An 18,405-nucleotide genomic window follows, 5' to 3' on the forward strand; every position below is an offset into this window, starting at 1 on the left:
TTTACTGTTACCCAGAGCTTCATCATTCGGGCTTTCGAGTGAGCACAAACTACTTTCTGATTTCTATTCAATAAGGACACCCTGCTGAAAGTCTAGAGTTGGATGAACTCCAACATGCACAGCTGTAGCCAGCCATAGACTTAGACTTGGGTGTACAGGACACAATTTCAAAATTTGCAGATGACACAAAACTTGGAAGTATAGTGAACAGTGAGGAGGAGAGTGATAGACTTCAGGAAGACATAGACAAGCTGGTGAAATGGGCGGGCTCATGGCAGATGAAATTTAACGCAGAAAAGTGCGAAGTGATACATTTTGGTAGAAAGAATGAGGAGAGCATATATAAACTAAAGGGTACAATACTGAAGGGGGTGCACGAACAGAGAGACCTAGGAGTATATGTACACAAATCGATGAATGTGGCAGGGCAGGTTGAGAAAGCAGTTAAAAAGTCTTAGGGGATCCTGGGTTTCATGATTAGAGGTATAGAGTACAAAAGTGTGGTTCGGCCCCAACTGGAGTATTGTGTCCAATTCTGGGCACCACACTTTAGGAAGGATGTGAAGGCCTTAGAGAGGGTGCAGAAAAGATTTACGAGAATGATTCCAGGAATGAGGGACTTCAGTTACGTAGATAGACTGGAGAAGCTGGGGTTGTTCTCCATGGAGCAGAGAAGGTTGAGAGGAGATTTGATAGAGGTGTTCAAAATCATGAGCAGTCTGGACAGAGTAGATAGAGAGAAACTGTTCCCATTGGCAGAAGGGGCGAGAACCAGAGGGCACAGATTTAAGGTGATTGGTAAAAGAACCAAAGGCGATGTGAGGAAAAACTTTTTTACTCAGCGAGTGGTTAGGATCTGGAATGCACTGCCTGAAATGGTGGTGGAGGCAGACTCAATCACGGCTTTCAAAAGGGAGTTGGATAAGTGTCTGAAGGAAAGAAATTTGCAGGGCTATGGGGAAAGGACAGGGGAGTGGGACTAGTTGAAGTGCTCTTGCAGAGAGCCAGCATGGGCTCGATGGGCCGAATGGCCTCCTTCCGTGCTGTGACGATTCTATGATAGATCACCCAGCCCAGGATACAGGGTAACAGCAGAATAAATAGGAATGCTTCGTTGGGGTTTTATACAGTGGGGGAAAATGGGAATGTTAGTCTGAACTTTTTTGTCTGAATCAGGTAAACTTTAATCCACTTGAGCATTTAAATCTCAGTCTGAACACTGAAACTGAGGACAGGTGTCAGCTGTGGCTCAGACTGAACACTGAAACTGAGGACCGGTGTCGGCTGTGGTTCAGTCGGTAGCACACCTGCATCTGAGTCAGAAGGTTGTGGGTTTAAGTTCCACTCCAGAAACCTGAGCACATAATCTAGGCTGACACTCCAATGCAGTACTGAGGGAGTGCTGCATTGTCGGATGTGACGTTAAACCGAGGCCCCATCTGCCTTCTCGGGGGGCCATAAAAGATCCCATTGCAGGGGAGTTCTCCCAGTGTCCTGATCAATATTTATCTGTCAACCAACATCACTAAAACAGATTATCTGGTTGTTTATGTCATTACTGTTTATGATACCTTGTTGTGTGCAAACATCAAAAGCAATTCATTGACAGTGAAGCACTTTGGCACATCCTGAGGTTGTGAAACGTGCTGTGTAAATGCAGGTTTATTTTTTGCTTGCTTGCTTTCTATTGATGTACCAGCCATCATCTTGAGTGAAAAAATATTTGGAAATAGCCAGTTTTCATTTCAAATAGCTCAGCAAATAAGCCAATATTCTGGACTTTTCAATCACCTCCAATCCTAACTCTTATACTGTATCCTAATTCTCACATTGTTTATTAACCCTTACACTGTAACTACCACACTGTATCATTGCTACCTCACTGTATCCTAACTGTCGCATCATATCCTAACTCTTACACTGTATTCTAACTTTTACCGTCTAGTAAAATCTAATGCAATGTCTTGTTTTGATCATGCCTTCTATCTCTGATATAAATGTAGCCAATCACACCTGGAGCCTTCATCAGTCTGCACCCTCTTGAACTAACTTTATCTCTGATGCCAGCTCTATAAATGTGCTGTTTGATGTGCTAAATGCAACTTTACCAAAAAGTACTTTCAACTGCTGTCATTCTACCTCTCCTGCAGCCACCCCTTCTGGTCCCTGCTAAATCTGTCTCTTGCAACTATCTTCGAATCCACCCCTTCCAAATGATAGTACAGTTGCAAGCTCTATCTGAGAAAGTTGATTTTTGAAATTCACTTTTCTTCTCCAATTCTTATGTCAATGCTCTTGATAAAGAACCTCCATTGCTTCATTCTGTTTGACCTTATGACTGGAGTGGGCCTTTGGCGTAGCGGTAGCATCCCCACTGCTGGGCCAGAAGGCGTAGGGTTTCGAACCCCGCTCCAGACAGTCCCGGCAAGTGGAGTCGGAGCTCCGGCTCTAAATTCTGGGTTGACATCCAGCGGGATACTTGCGTCCGTGGGTGTGGGTGGCCCCCCCCCTCGTATGGGTTGTGGGAGCCCGCAAAACCCTCCCGCCATAGGACTAACCACCCTAATGGCTGGTACGAAGATGGTTACGGTCATGGAAGGAGCGTTAATCGCGGCCAGAAATCCTTCCACCACTTCATACAGTTCCCCAAAGGGAACAGTATGAAGACACGTACGATGACGACCTTATGACTAACATTGAGCTTTATCCCTGCCTGCTCGGTCAAATCTCTGATCCCGTTGTTCTCAAGATGTGTGCCTTTAATTTACCCCTGTACATTGTCACCACTTCACGATCTCTTACTCCAAGTCCACTTTCCCTTCTCCTTGAAAACGTCACTTATGTTCATCTTATCTCTAAGGAAACCCTTACCCTTCTCCACTTTTATCTACTGTCCTATTGTTTTGTATCTAAAGTGTGGGAGATGCTGTTAACTTTCAAATTATCCACCACTTAAATAATTCTGGCCTTAATCCGTGATTTCCAATGCGAGTTTTGGTACGGCTCTCCCACTGATGATTATGTTCTCCATGTTACTCATCTCTGGAACTCTGCTCTTGAACACTTTGTGATCATCTATCACTGCACTGAACATCTCCAAAGCCTTTGACAGAACTTGGTACTGTGCATTTTTAAACAAGCTTCATTATATGGTCTCCACCAAAACTATGTTCATGACTACCTAATTCTCTCTCAATCACCCTGGGCTATAGTTGATGGCGCATCCTTTATCTGTTTATTCTGTCCTCTATCCTGCTCTTTTCCTTCATATCGGTGACCTTCTTTATTTAACATCCAAGCCTATCCACTCTTTTGCTAGTGATTCCACTGTACATTCCAGTCCCTTCAGATCACACAGCTTAGGTTCAATGGTTCAATCACTACTTCTTTTCTGTGCTCTTTGATGAGGCAATGATAATATTGTTTCTTTCAACTTCAATTTTTCCATGTCTAACCAACCTTTGATACTCTAACAATATTATTCCTTAATCTACCCCTATTCTTTGTCTATCTCCTCTGATCTTAAATGGAACTCTTAGATTTTCTCCATCTCTAAAATTGCCTCCAAGTTCGATTTCCTCATTCATGCCGAACACTTCTTTGCTCCTCAACATTTCAACCCACTGTGAAACCCAAAGTCTGTCCAAGACTTGAATCTAACTCCCATATCTGGAAAGGCTTGATCGGTCTGGTCCCTCTTTTATCCCCTTAGAGAAGGTAGAAAAGGATTGGGCTCTGAAATTCCACAGGGCTACAACAAGTCTACCCTCGGCAGGAGACTCATGAATACCCCAGAGAAATGGCAGAAACAGCCGGTGGCAGCCCCATGGAATTTCAGGGCATTGCCATCTGGTAAGGAAGCCCTCTGTCATTTCTGGCATCCAAACTCTCTGTCTTTTCAATCTGTCTCGTTTCCCTGTTTTATCCTGATTATTACGGTCGGTGCTCCTCTGAATTTTTTTCTCTTGTTCTCCCTAGGCTCCAGATATGCAATCTGACGTAGTCTGCCTCACCCCACATCCTCAGTGAGTTGAATCCAAGACTCATCATATGTTAATCTTTCCCAAGACCTCTTAACTGTAGAACTCCCTACCTCCATCAGTGTTTCCTCCCTGTTACAATCTTCAGGCTTTTAAACCCAAGCTTAGCATCACGACATCCTGATTCACCTCATTTTCATTTTTCACCGTCCAAACCTGGTGTTCCCTACACCCTGGACCTTGGCCTTTTACTTTGGAGGCTCAACTAAAAACAAGGTGGCCTGCCCGACAAAGCCTTTCAGGATATGTTAGGAGTTAGATAGATGACATATAGAATGATACAGGCTGTGGACTTATTTAGATCAAGACATTGATTTTAACCCTAGTCACTACCCAACGGAAACCAAGCAAGTGGGCAGCTTAGAGCGAGCAGGTTACTTCCCCGCTCAGGACCTGACCCTCTCCCACCACTGACACTCTTAACCTGCAGGGTTCTGCAGGCGGATGTGGTGCACGCCTAAAGTGGGCGGGGGCCTCATGCATTTATGGAAATCGGGGTCCTGTTACGTCAGGACCCCGATTGTAATGTGAGCCGGGCCTGAGCGGGGAAGCTACCAGATGAAGGCGGGTCAGCCGCTGTCGGGTTGGGCGAAGCGGCCCCTCAAAGTTAAGTGAAAAACCTTCCTTGTGCAGCCAGGAGGAGCAGGATTACTCCTTTGAGCCCCACAAGGAAGGTTGTGGCTTCCTAACCGCCCCCCGCATTTTTACCAACCCCAACTTCCCTTGAGCGAGAGCCCCCTGAAACCCCCTCGCCACGACTTACCTGTTTGTCGGCGAGCCTTCCTTTGGTGCCTGCCTCCCTTGGGTAGCTGACCTTCAGCACGTAGATGAGATCCAGGAGTTAAAATCACCCGGGCCCTAAACCTAGGTCAGTGAGTGTGTTTTCCACTCGCCCTCTGCCCTCCCCCACTCCCAGGGTAAAATCAATCCCCTAGTGTTTGTTTTTCAGAGTGAAATACGTCAACATCTAAAAACAATTTCTTTTAAACAAAATCAGCGCATCTCGCTCCAAGTGAGCGAAATTTGACAGTTCTGTGATGGGACCGATACATCTCAAACCGCCCCATCTTTATTGCATTAGGATGATGAAGCTGTCTTATTAGGTCATCAGCTGATACTGCAGGGAGCCAAACCACTGCTGCTCTTGAAGTATCTGCTTACCTGGCTGCAGAGATGAGATAGGACAGTGTCAGGGAGTGAGCTGGTCAGACCCGAGAGCTGTCAACAAACAGAAGAGCAATGAGCTTCACTCAGCATTCTCCATTCTCCTTGAAGATGACATTCCCCCGTACACAGCCACCCATATGCTCCACTGTCCAAGCTAAAGCTTCAGAGACATAACAATGTGAAATCCCCAACCCTCTACATTGACCACTGAAAAAAGACCATTTATTCACACTGGTTGAGTGTGAAGGGTCTCACAAAATTTACCCTTGTATATAAACCATCTGAACAACTCAATTAGATTCCAGCCTGTAACTCACTTCTGGGTATCCATTATTCTGTATATAAACTATCGGAATCACTCGATTAGATTCCAGCCTGTATCTCACTCCCGGGTATCCATTATTCTGTATATAAACTATCTGAACCCCTCGATTGGATTCCAGCCTGTAACTCACTCCCAGGTATCCATTATTCTGTATATAAACTATCTGAACCCCTCGATTAGATTCCAGCCTGTGACTCAGAGATTTTATTACAGGCATTTCAAATAGTCTGAGAGTAAATTCAGAATGCCACGCCCCCTTATATCCAGCCCAAATTGGTCAAGGACCATGAAGATGATTAGTGACGATATTAGTTGCAGTTCACTGACCTTTGTTGCCGCCCAGTCAATCCAGCCCTTCCCGCAGGGGTCAATATTGACGAGGACCATCCCCTCCACCAGATCCGGGAAAATTAACTGAAAGAGCAGACAGCCAAGTGAGTCCAGAACGACCAGCGAGAGAGAGACCCCAACGCAAAAGAGAGAGAGAGAGAGAGAGAGAGAGAGAGACCCCAGTGAGAGAGAGAGAGAGAGAGACCCCAACGAGAGAGACCACAGCGAGAAAGAGAGAGAAACAGAGACCCCAACAAGAGAAAGACCCCAGCGAGAGAGTGAGAGAGAGAGAGCTCCAACGAGAGAGAGAGACCCCAGCGAGAGAGAGACCCCAGCGAGAGAGAGACCCCAGCGAGAGAGTGAGAGAGACACCAGCGAGAGAGAGACCCCAGCGAGAGAGAGACCCCAGCGAGAGAGAGAGAGAAACCCCAGCGAGAGAGTGAGACCCCAGCGAGAGTGAGAGAGACCCCAGTGAGAGAGAGAGAGACCCCAGTGAGAGAGAGAGAGACCCCAGCGAGAGAGAGAGCGAGAGACCCCAGCGAGAGTGAGAGACCCCAGAGAGAGCGAGAGACCCCAGCGAGAGCGAGAGACCCCAGCGAGAGAGAGAGACCCCAGCGAGAGAGAAAAAGAGTGAGAGACCACAGCGAGAGAGAAAAAGAGTGAGAGACCCCAGCGAGAGAGAGAGCGAGACCCCAGCGAGAGAGAGAGCGAGACCCCAGCGAGAGAGAGAGAGAGAGCGAGACCCCAGCGAGAGAGAGAGAGAGCGAGACCCCAGCGAGAGAGAGAGAGCGAGACCCCAGCGAGAGAGAGAGTGAGACCCCAGCGAGAGTGAGAGAGACCCCAGTGAGAGAGAGAGAGACCCCAGTGAGAGAGAGAGAGACCCCAGCGAGAGAGAGAGCGAGAGACCCCAGCGAGAGTGAGAGAGACCCCAGTGAGAGAGAGAGCGAGAGACCCCAGAGAGAGCGAGAGACCCCAGCGAGAGCGGGAGACCCCAGCGAGAGAAAGAGACCCCAGCGAGAGAGAAAAAGAGTGAGAGACCCCAGCGAGAGAGAGAGCGAGACCCCAGCGAGAGAGAGAGCGAGACCCCAGCGAGAGAGAGAGAGAGAGCGAGACCCCAGCGAGAGAGAGAGAGCGAGACCCCAGCGAGAGAGAAAAAGAGTGAGAGACCCCAGCGAGAGAGAGAGCGAGACCCCAGCGAGAGAGAGAGCGAGACCCCAGCGAGAGAGAAAAAGAGTGAGAGACCCCAGCGAGAGAGAGAGCGAGACCCCAGCGAGAGAGAGAGCGAGAGACCCCAGCGAGAGAGAGAGCGAGAGACCCCAGCGAGAGAGAGAGCGAGACCCCAGCGAGAGAGAGCGAGACCCCAGCGAGAGAGAGAGAGAGCGAGACCCCAGCGAGAGAGAGAGAGAGAGCGAGACCCCAGCGAGAGAGAGAGAGAGAGCGAGACCCCAGCGAGAGAGAGAGAGCGAGACCCCAGCGAGAGAGAGAGAGAGCGAGACCCCAGCGAGAGAGAGAGAGCGAGACCCCAGCGAGAGAGAGAGCGAGACCCCAGCGAGAGAGAGAGAGCGAGACCCCAGCGAGAGAGAGAGAGAGCGAGAGAGCGAGACCCCAGCGAGAGAGAGAGAGAGAGCGAGACCCCAGCGAGAGAGAGAGAGAGAGAGAGCGAGACCCCAGCGAGAGAGAGAGAGAGAGCGAGACCCCAGCGAGAGAGAGAGAGAGAGAGAGCGAGACCCCAGCGAGAGAGAGAGAGAGAGCGAGAGAGAGAGAGAGAGAGAGCGAGACCCCAGCGAGAGAGAGAGCGAGACCCCAGCGAGAGAGAGAGAGAGAGAGAGCGAGACCCCAGCGAGAGAGAGAGAGAGAGCGAGACCCCAGCGAGAGAGAGAGAGAGAGAGCGAGACCCCAGCGAGAGAGAGAGAGAGAGCGAGACCCCAGCGAGAGAGAGAGAGAGAGCGAGAGAGAGAGAGAGAGCGAGACCCCAGCGAGAGAGAGAGCGAGACCCCAGCGAGAGAGAGAGCGAGACCCCAGCGAGAGAGCGAGCGAGACCCCAGCGAGAGAGCGAGCGAGACCCCAGCGAGAGAGCGAGCGAGACCCCAGCGAGAGAGCGAGCGAGACCCCAGCGAGAGAGAGAGCGAGACCCCAGCGAGAGAGAGAGCGAGACCCCAGCGAGAGAGAGAGCGAGACCCCAGCGAGAGAGAGAGCGAGACCCCAGCGAGAGAGAGAGCGAGACCCCAGCGAGAGAGAGAGAGCGAGACCCCAGCGAGAGAGAGAGAGCGAGACCCCAGCGAGAGAGAGAGAGCGAGACCCCAGCGAGAGAGAGAGAGCGAGACCCCAGCGAGAGAGAGAGAGCGAGACCCCAGCGAGAGAGAGAGCGAGACCCCAGCGAGAGAGAGAGAGCGAGACCCCAGCGAGAGAGAGAGAGCGAGACCCCAGCGAGAGAGAGAGAGCGAGACCCCAGCGAGAGAGAGAGCGAGACCCCAGCGAGAGAGAGAGAGCGAGACCCCAGCGAGAGAGAGAGAGCGAGACCCCAGCGAGAGAGAGAGAGCGAGACCCCAGCGAGAGAGAGAGAGCGAGACCCCAGCGAGAGAGAGAGCGAGACCCCAGCGAGAGAGAGAGAGCGAGACCCCAGCGAGAGAGAGAGCGAGACCCCAGCGAGAGAGAGAGAGCGAGACCCCAGCGAGAGAGAGAGAGCGAGACCCCAGCGAGAGAGAGAGAGCGAGACCCCAGCGAGAGAGAGAGCGAGACCCCAGCGAGAGAGAGAGAGCGAGACCCCAGCGAGAGAGAGAGAGCGAGACCCCAGCGAGAGAGAGAGAGCGAGACCCCAGCGAGAGAGAGAGAGCGAGACCCCAGCGAGAGAGAGAGAGCGAGACCCCAGCGAGAGAGAGAGAGCGAGACCCCAGCGAGAGAGAGAGAGCGAGACCCCAGCGAGAGAGAGAGAGCGAGACCCCAGCGAGAGAGAGAGAGCGAGACCCCAGCGAGAGAGAGAGAGCGAGACCCCAGCGAGAGAGAGAGAGCGAGACCCCAGCGAGAGAGAGAGAGCGAGACCCCAGCGAGAGAGAGAGAGCGAGACCCCAGCGAGAGAGAGAGAGCGAGACCCCAGCGAGAGAGAGAGAGCGAGACCCCAGCGAGAGAGAGAGAGCGAGACCCCAGCGAGAGAGAGAGAGCGAGACCCCAGCGAGAGAGAGAGAGCGAGACCCCAGCGAGAGAGAGAGAGCGAGACCCCAGCGAGAGAGAGAGAGCGAGACCCCAGCGAGAGAGAGAGAGCGAGACCCCAGCGAGAGAGAGAGAGACCCCAGCGAGAGAGAGAGAGCGAGACCCCAGCGAGAGAGAGAGAGCGAGACCCCAGCGAGAGAGAGAGAGCGAGACCCCAGCGAGAGAGAGAGCGAGACCCCAGCGAGAGAGAGCGAGCGAGACCCCAGCGAGAGAGCGAGCGAGACCCCAGCGAGAGAGAGTGAGCGAGACCCCAGCGAGAGAGAGAGAGTGAGACCCCAGCGAGAGAGAGAGAGCGAGACCCCAGCGAGAGAGAGAGAGACCCCAGCGAGAGAGAGAGAGACCCCAGCGAGAGAGAGAGACCCCAGCGAGAGAGAGAGAGAGACCCCAGCGAGAGAGAGAGAGACCCCAGCGAGAGAGAGACCCCAGCGAGAGAGTGAGAGAGAGACCCCAGCGAGACAGAGAGAGAGAGAGACCCCAGCGAGAGAGTGAGAGAGAGAGAGAGAGAGAGACCCTAGCGAGAGAGAGAGAGAGAGACCCCAGCGAGACAGAGAGAGAGAGAGGCCCTGCGAGAGAGAGAGAGAGAGACCCGAGAGAGAAAGAGAGAGGGACCCCAGCGAGAGAGAGGGACCCCAGCGAGAGAGAGGGACCCCAGCGAGAGAGAGGGACCCCAGCGAGAGAGAGGGACCCCAGCGAGAGAGAGGGACCCCAGCGAGAGAGAGGGACCCCAGCGAGAGAGAGGGACCCCAGCGAGAGAGAGGGACCCCAGCGAGAGAGAGGGACCCCAGCGAGAGAGAGAGACCCCAGCGAGAGAGAGAGACCCCAGCGAGAGAGAGAGACCCCAGCGAGAGAGAGAGACCCCAGCGAGAGAGAGAGACCCCAGCGAGAGAGAGAGACCCCAGCGAGAGAGAGAGACCCCAGCGAGAGAGAGAGACCCCAGCGAGAGAGAGAGACCCCAGCGAGAGAGAGAGACCCCAGCGAGAGAGAGAGACCCCAGCGAGAGAGAGAGACCCCAGCGAGAGAGAGAGACCCCAGCGAGAGAGAGAGAGACCCCAGTGAGAGAGAGAGAGACCCCAGTGAGAGAGAGAGAGACCCCAGTGAGAGAGAGAGAGACCCCAGCGAGAGAGAGAGCGAGAGACCCCAGCGAGAGTGAGAGAGACCCCAGTGAGAGAGAGAGCGAGAGACCCCAGAGAGAGCGAGAGACCCCAGCGAGAGCGAGAGACCCCAGCGAGAGAGACCCCAGCGAGAGAGAAAAAGAGTGAGAGACCACAGCGAGAGAGAAAAAGAGTGAGAGACCCCAGCGAGAGAGAGAGCGAGACCCCAGCGAGAGAGAGAGCGAGACCCCAGCGAGAGAGAGAGAGAGAGCGAGACCCCAGCGAGAGAGAGAGAGCGAGACCCCAGCGAGAGAGAGAGAGAGTGAGACCCCAGCGAGAGTGAGAGAGACCCCAGTGAGAGAGAGACCCCAGTGAGAGAGAGAGAGACCCCAGCGAGAGAGAGAGCGAGAGACCCCAGCGAGAGTGAGAGAGACCCCAGTGAGAGAGAGAGCGAGAGACCCCAGAGAGAGCGAGAGACCCCAGCGAGAGCGGGAGACCCCAGCGAGAGAAAGAGACCCCAGCGAGAGAGAAAAAGAGTGAGAGACCCCAGCGAGAGAGAGAGCGAGACCCCAGCGAGAGAGAGAGCGAGACCCCAGCGAGAGAGAGAGAGAGAGAGCGAGACCCCAGCGAGAGAGAGAGAGCGAGACCCCAGCGAGAGAGAGAGACCCCAGCGAGAGAGAAAAAGAGTGAGAGACCCCAGCGAGAGAGAGAGCGAGACCCCAGCGAGAGAGAAAAAGAGTGAGAGACCCCAGCGAGAGAGAGAGCGAGACCCCAGCGAGAGAGAGAGCGAGACCCCAGCGAGAGAGAAAAAGAGTGAGAGACCCCAGCGAGAGAGAGAGCGAGACCCCAGCGAGAGAGAGAGCGAGAGACCCCAGCGAGAGAGAGAGCGAGAGACCCCAGCGAGAGAGAGAGCGAGACCCCAGCGAGAGAGAGAGCGAGACCCCAGCGAGAGAGAGAGAGAGAGCGAGACCCCAGCGAGAGAGAGAGAGAGAGCGAGACCCCAGCGAGAGAGAGAGAGAGAGCGAGACCCCAGCGAGAGAGAGAGAGAGAGCGAGACCCCAGCGAGAGAGAGAGAGAGAGCGAGACCCCAGCGAGAGAGAGAGAGCGAGACCCCAGCGAGAGAGAGAGAGAGCGAGACCCCAGCGAGAGAGAGAGAGCGAGACCCCAGCGAGAGAGAGAGAGAGAGAGAGAGCGAGACCCCAGCGAGAGAGAGAGAGAGAGAGAGCGAGACCCCAGCGAGAGAGAGAGAGCGAGACCCCAGCGAGAGAGAGAGAGAGCGAGACCCCAGCGAGAGAGAGAGAGAGAGAGAGCGAGACCCCAGCGAGAGAGAGAGAGAGAGCGAGAGAGAGAGAGAGAGCGAGACCCCAGCGAGAGAGAGAGCGAGACCCCAGCGAGACAGAGAGAGAGAGAGAGCGAGACCCCAGCGAGAGAGAGAGAGAGAGCGAGACCCCAGCGAGAGAGAGAGAGAGCGAGACCCCAGCGAGAGAGAGAGAGAGAGCGAGACCCCAGCGAGAGAGAGAGAGAGAGCGAGAGAGAGAGAGAGAGCGAGACCCCAGCGAGAGAGAGAGCGAGACCCCAGCGAGAGAGAGAGCGAGACCCCAGCGAGAGAGCGAGCGAGACCCCAGCGAGAGAGCGAGCGAGACCCCAGCGAGAGAGCGAGCGAGACCCCAGCGAGAGAGCGAGCGAGACCCCAGCGAGAGAGAGAGCGAGACCCCAGCGAGAGAGAGAGCGAGACCCCAGCGAGAGAGAGAGCGAGACCCCAGCGAGAGAGAGAGAGCGAGACCCCAGCGAGAGAGAGAGAGCGAGACCCCAGCGAGAGAGAGAGAGCGAGACCCCAGCGAGAGAGAGAGAGCGAGACCCCAGCGAGAGAGAGAGAGCGAGACCCCAGCGAGAGAGAGAGAGCGAGACCCCAGCGAGAGAGAGAGAGCGAGACCCCAGCGAGAGAGAGAGAGCGAGACCCCAGCGAGAGAGAGAGAGCGAGACCCCAGCGAGAGAGAGAGAGCGAGACCCCAGCGAGAGAGCGAGACCCCAGCGAGAGAGAGAGAGCGAGACCCCAGCGAGAGAGAGAGAGCGAGACCCCAGCGAGAGAGAGAGAGCGAGACCCCAGCGAGAGAGAGAGAGCGAGACCCCAGCGAGAGAGAGAGAGCGAGACCCCAGCGAGAGAGAGAGAGCGAGACCCCAGCGAGAGAGAGAGCGAGACCCCAGCGAGAGAGAGAGAGCGAGACCCCAGCGAGAGAGAGAGAGCGAGACCCCAGCGAGAGAGAGAGAGCGAGACCCCAGCGAGAGAGAGAGAGCGAGACCCCAGCGAGAGAGAGAGAGCGAGACCCCAGCGAGAGAGAGAGAGCGAGACCCCAGCGAGAGAGAGAGAGCGAGACCCCAGCGAGAGAGAGAGAGCGAGACCCCAGCGAGAGAGAGAGAGCGAGACCCCAGCGAGAGAGAGAGAGCGAGACCCCAGCGAGAGAGAGAGAGCGAGACCCCAGCGAGAGAGAGAGAGCGAGACCCCAGCGAGAGAGAGAGAGCGAGACCCCAGCGAGAGAGAGAGAGCGAGACCCCAGCGAGAGAGAGAGAGCGAGACCCCAGCGAGAGAGAGAGAGCGAGACCCCAGCGAGAGAGAGAGAGCGAGACCCCAGCGAGAGAGAGAGAGCGAGACCCCAGCGAGAGAGAGAGCGAGACCCCAGCGAGAGAGAGAGAGCGAGACCCCAGCGAGAGAGAGAGAGCGAGACCCCAGCGAGAGAGAGAGAGCGAGACCCCAGCGAGAGAGAGAGAGCGAGACCCCAGCGAGAGAGAGAGAGCGAGACCCCAGCGAGAGAGAGAGAGCGAGACCCCAGCGAGAGAGAGAGAGCGAGACCCCAGCGAGAGAGAGAGAGCGAGACCCCAGCGAGAGAGAGAGAGCGAGACCCCAGCGAGAGAGAGAGAGAGAGAGAGCGAGACCCCAGCGAGAGAGAGAGAGAGAGCGAGAGAGAGAGAGAGAGAGAGCGAGACCCCAGCGAGAGAGAGAGCGAGACCCCAGCGAGACAGAGAGAGAGAGAGAGCGAGACCCCAGCGAGAGAGAGAGAGAGAGCGAGACCCCAGCGAGAGAGAGAGAGAGCGAGACCCCAGCGAGAGAGAGAGAGAGAGCGAGACCCCAGCGAGAGAGAGAGAGAGAGCGAGAGAGAGAGAGAGAGAGAGCGAGACCCCAGCGAGAGAGAGAGCGAGACCCCAGCGAGAGAGAGAGCGAGACCCCAGCGAGAGAGCGAGCGAGACCCCAGCGAGAGAGCGAGCGAGACCCCAGCGAGAGAGCGAGCGAGACCCCAGCGAGAGAGCGAGCGAGACCCCAGCGAGAGAGAGAGCGAGACCCCAGCGAGAGAGAGAGCGAGACCCCAGCGAGAGAGAGAGAGCGAGACCCCAGCGAGAGAGAGAGAGCGAGACCCCAGCGAGAGAGAGAGAGCGAGACCCCAGCGAGAGAGAGAGAGCGAGACCCCAGCGAGAGAGAGAGAGCGAGACCCCAGCGAGAGAGAGAGAGCGAGACCCCAGCGAGAGAGAGAGAGCGAGACCCCAGCGAGAGAGAGAGAGCGAGACCCCAGCGAGAGAGCGAGACCCCAGCGAGAGAGAGAGAGCGAGACCCCAGCGAGAGAGAGAGAGCGAGACCCCAGCGAGAGAGAGAGAGCGAGACCCCAGCGAGAGAGAGAGAGCGAGACCCCAGCGAGAGAGAGAGAGCGAGACCCCAGCGAGAGAGAGAGAGCGAGACCCCAGCGAGAGAGAGAGCGAGACCCCAGCGAGAGAGAGAGAGCGAGACCCCAGCGAGAGAGAGAGAGCGAGACCCCAGCGAGAGAGAGAGAGCGAGACCCCAGCGAGAGAGAGAGAGCGAGACCCCAGCGAGAGAGAGAGAGCGAGACCCCAGCGAGAGAGAGAGAGCGAGACCCCAGCGAGAGAGAGAGAGCGAGACCCCAGCGAGAGAGAGAGAGCGAGACCCCAGCGAGAGAGAGAGAGCGAGACCCCAGCGAGAGAGAGAGAGCGAGACCCCAGCGAGAGAGAGAGAGCGAGACCCCAGCGAGAGAGAGAGAGCGAGACCCCAGCGAGAGAGAGAGAGCGAGACCCCAGCGAGAGAGAGAGAGCGAGACCCCAGCGAGAGAGAGAGAGCGAGACCCCAGCGAGAGAGAGAGAGCGAGACCCCAGCGAGAGAGAGAGAGCGAGACCCCAGCGAGAGAGAGAGAGCGAGACCCCAGCGAGAGAGAGAGAGCGAGACCCCAGCGAGAGAGAGAGAGCGAGACCCCAGCGAGAGAGAGAGAGCGAGACCCCAGCGAGAGAGAGAGAGCGAGACCCCAGCGAGAGAGAGAGAGCGAGACCCCAGCGAGAGAGAGGGAGCGAGACCCCAGCGAGAGAGAGACAGCGAGACCCCAGCGAGAGAGAGAGAGCGAGACCCCAGCGAGAGAGAGGGAGCGAGACCCCAGCGAGAGAGAGAGAGCGAGACCCCAGCGAGAGAGAGGGAGCGAGACCCCAGCGAGAGAGAGGGAGCGAGACCCCAGCGAGAGAGAGGGAGCGAGACCCCAGCGAGAGAGAGGGAGCGAGACCCCAGCGAGAGAGAGAGAGCGAGACCCCAGCGAGAGAGAGAGAGCGAGACCCCAGCGAGAGAGAGAGAGCGAGACCCCAGCGAGAGAGAGAGAGCGAGACCCCAGCGAGAGAGAGAGAGCGAGACCCCAGCGAGAGAGAGAGAGCGAGACCCCAGCGAGAGAGAGAGAGCGAGACCCCAGCGAGAGAGAGAGAGCGAGACCCCAGCGAGAGAGAGAGAGCGAGACCCCAGCGAGAGAGAGAGAGCGAGACCCCAGCGAGAGAGAGAGAGCGAGACCCCAGCGAGAGAGAGAGAGCGAGACCCCAGCGAGAGAGAGAGAGCGAGACCCCAGCGAGAGAGAGAGAGCGAGACCCCAGCGAGAGAGAGCGAGACCCCAGCGAGAGAGAGAGAGCGAGACCCCAGCGAGAGAGAGAGAGCGAGACCCCAGCGAGAGAGAGAGAGCGAGACCCCAGCGAGAGAGAGAGAGCGAGACCCCAGCGAGAGAGAGAGAGCGAGACCCCAGCGAGAGAGAGAGAGAGCGAGACCCCAGCGAGAGAGAGAGAGCGAGACCCCAGCGAGAGAGAGAGAGACCCCAGCGAGAGAGAGAGAGACCCCAGCGAGAGAGAGAGACCCCAGCGAGAGAGAGAGAGAGACCCCAGCGAGAGAGAGAGAGACCCCAGCGAGAGAGAGACCCCAGCGAGAGAGTGAGAGAGAGACCCCAGCGAGACAGACAGAGAGAGAGACCCCAGCGAGAGAGTGAGAGAGAGAGAGAGAGAGAGACCCTAGCGAGAGAGAGAGAGAGAGACCCCAGCGAGACAGAGAGAGAGAGAGACCCTGCGAGAGAGAGAGAGAGAGACCCCAGCGAGACAGAGAGAGAGAGACCCCAGCGAGAGAGAGAGAGCGAGACCCCAGCGAGAGAGAGAGAGCGAGACCCCAGCGAGAGAGAGAGAGCGAGACCCCAGCGAGAGAGAGAGAGCGAGACCCCAGCGAGAGAGAGAGAGCGAGACCCCAGCGAGAGAGAGAGAGCGAGACCCCAGCGAGAGAGAGAGAGCGAGACCCCAGCGAGAGAGAGAGAGCGAGACCCCAGCGAGAGAGAGAGAGCGAGACCCCAGCGAGAGAGAGAGAGCGAGACCCCAGCGAGAGAGAGAGAGCGAGACCCCAGCGAGAGAGAGAGAGCGAGACCCCAGCGAGAGAGAGAGAGCGAGACCCCAGCGAGAGAGAGAGAGCGAGACCCCAGCGAGAGAGAGCGAGACCCCAGCGAGAGAGAGAGCGAGACCCCAGCGAGAGAGAGAGAGCGAGACCCCAGCGAGAGAGAGAGAGCGAGACCCCAGCGAGAGAGAGAGAGCGAGACCCCAGCGAGAGAGAGAGAGCGAGACCCCAGCGAGAGAGAGAGAGCGAGACCCCAGCGAGAGAGAGAGAGCGAGACCCCAGCGAGAGAGAGAGAGCGAGACCCCAGCGAGAGAGAGAGAGCGAGACCCCAGCGAGAGAGAGAGAGCGAGACCCCAGCGAGAGAGAGAGAGCGAGACCCCAGCGAGAGAGAGAGAGCGAGACCCCAGCGAGAGAGAGAGAGCGAGACCCCAGCGAGAGAGAGAGAGCGAGACCCCAGCGAGAGAGAGAGAGCGAGACCCCAGCGAGAGAGAGAGACCCCAGCGAGAGAGAGAGACCCCAGCGAGAGAGAGAGACCCCAGCGAGAGAGAGAGACCCCAGCGAGAGAGAGAGACCCCAGCGAGAGAGAGAGACCCCAGCGAGAGAGGGAGACCCCAGCGAGAGAGAGAGACCCCAGCGAGAGAGAGAGACCCCAGCGAGAGAGAGAGACCCCAGCGAGAGAGAGAGACCCCAGCGAGAGAGAGAGACCCCAGCGAGAGAGAGAGACCCCAGCGAGAGAGAGAGACCCCAGCGAGAGAGAGAGACCCCAGCGAGAGAGAGAGACCCCAGCGAGAGAGAGAGACCCCAGCGAGAGAGAGAGACCCCAGCGAGAGAGAGAGACCCCAGCGAGAGAGAGAGACCCCAGCGAGAGAGAGAGACCCCAGCGAGAGAGAGAGACCCCAGCGAGAGAGAGAGACCCCAGCGAGAGAGAGAGACCCCAGCGAGAGAGAGAGACCCCAGCGAGAGAGAGAGACCCCAGCGAGAGAGAGAGACCCCAGCGAGCGAGAGAGACCCCAGCGAGCGAGAGAGACCCCAGCGAGCGAGAGAGAGGTCCCAGCGAGAGAAAGAGAGAGAGACGCCAGCGAGAGAGAGAGAGACCCCAGTGAGAGAGAGACCCCAGCGAGCGAGAGGTCCCAGCGAGAGAAAGAGAGAGAGACGCCAGCGAGAGAGAGAGAGACCCCAGTGAGAGAGAGACCCCAGCGAGCGAGAGAGAGGTCCCAGCGAGAGAAAGAGAGAGAGACGCCAGCGAGAGAGAGAGAGACCCCAGTGAGAGAGAGACCCCAGCGAGAGAGCGAGAGACCCCAGCGAGAGAGACCCCAGCGAGAGAGACCCCAGCGAGAGAGACCCCAGCGAGCGAGAGAGACCCCAGCGAGCGAGAGAGACCCCAGCGAGAGAGAGAGACCCCAGCGAGAGAGAGAGACCCCAGCGAGAGAGAGAGAGAGACCCCAGCGAGAGAGAGACCCCAGCGAGCGAGACCCCAGCGAGCGAGAGAGGTCCCAGCGAGAGAGAGTGAGACCCCAGCGAGAGAAAGAGAGAGAGACGCCAGCGAGAGAGAGAGACCCCAGCGAGAGAGAGAGAGACCCCAGTGAGAGAGAGACCCCAGCGAGAGAGCGAGAGACCCCAGCGAGAGAGAGAGCGAGACCCCAGCGAGAGAGAGAGCGAGACCCCAGCGAGAGAGAGAGAGCGAGACCCCAGCGAGAGAGAGAGAGCGAGACCCCAGCGAGAGAGAGAGAGCGAGACCCCAGCGAGAGAGAGAGAGCGAGACCCCAGCGAGAGAGAGAGAGCGAGACCCCAGCGAGAGAGAGAGAGCGAGACCCCAGCGAGAGAGAGAGAGCGAGACCCCAGCGAGAGAGAGCGAGACCCCAGCGAGAGAGAGAGAGCGAGACCCCAGCGAGAGAGAGAGCGAGACCCCAGCGAGAGAGAGAGAGCGAGACCCCAGCGAGAGAGAGAGAGCGAGACCCCAGCGAGAGAGAGAGAGCGAGACCCCAGCGAGAGAGAGAGAGCGAGACCCCAGCGAGAGAGAGAGAGCGAGACCCCAGCGAGAGAGAGAGAGCGAGACCCCAGCGAGAGAGAGAGCGAGACCCCAGCGAGAGAGAGAGCGAGACCCCAGCGAGAGAGAGAGCGACCCCAGCGAGAGAGAGAGAGAGACCCCAGCGAGAGAGAGAGAGAGACCCCAGCGAGAGAGAGAGAGAGACCCCAGCGAGAGAGAGAGAGACCCCAGCGATGGAGAGAGACCCCAGCGAGAGAGTGAGAGAGAGACCCCAGCGAGAGAGAGAGAGGGAGACCCCAGCGAGAGAGAGAGAGAGACCCCAGCGAGAGAGAGACCCCAGCGAGAGAGTGAGAGAGAGACCCCAGCGAGAGAGAGAGAGACCCCAGCGAGAGAAAGAGACCCCAGCGAGAGAGAGAGAGAGACCCCAGCGAGAGAGAGAGAGACCCCAGCGAGAGAGAGAGAGACCCCAGCGAGAGAGAGACCCCAGCGAGAGAGTGAGAGAGAGACCCCAGCGAGACAGAGAGAGAGACCCCAGCGAGAGAGTGAGAGACCCCAGCGAGAGAGTGAGAGACCCCAGCGAG

General features: G+C 57.3%; 1 protein-coding gene across 5 annotated transcripts in view; it reads right to left on the reverse strand.

Moving 5' to 3' along the window:
• ndrg4 (NDRG family member 4) overlaps positions 1-18,405 on the reverse strand; it is a 461,376-nt gene that overhangs the window by 33,213 nt on the left and 409,758 nt on the right. For all 5 annotated transcript variants that reach the window (XM_085991057.1, XM_085991055.1, XM_085991053.1 and 2 more), the window contains 2 exons: positions 5,860-5,946; positions 5,202-5,258 (listed from right to left, as the gene is read on the reverse strand). In XM_085991057.1, coding sequence (XP_085847183.1) covers positions 5,202-5,258; positions 5,860-5,946 — 144 coding nt within the window. The remainder of the gene's footprint in view (positions 1-5,201; positions 5,259-5,859; positions 5,947-18,405) is intronic.

This window comes from Somniosus microcephalus, chromosome 6 (genome assembly GCF_052327205.1).
Source record: "Somniosus microcephalus isolate GS21.2 chromosome 6, FLI_Smic_1.0, whole genome shotgun sequence".
Lineage (NCBI taxonomy): Eukaryota > Metazoa > Chordata > Chondrichthyes > Squaliformes > Somniosidae > Somniosus > Somniosus microcephalus.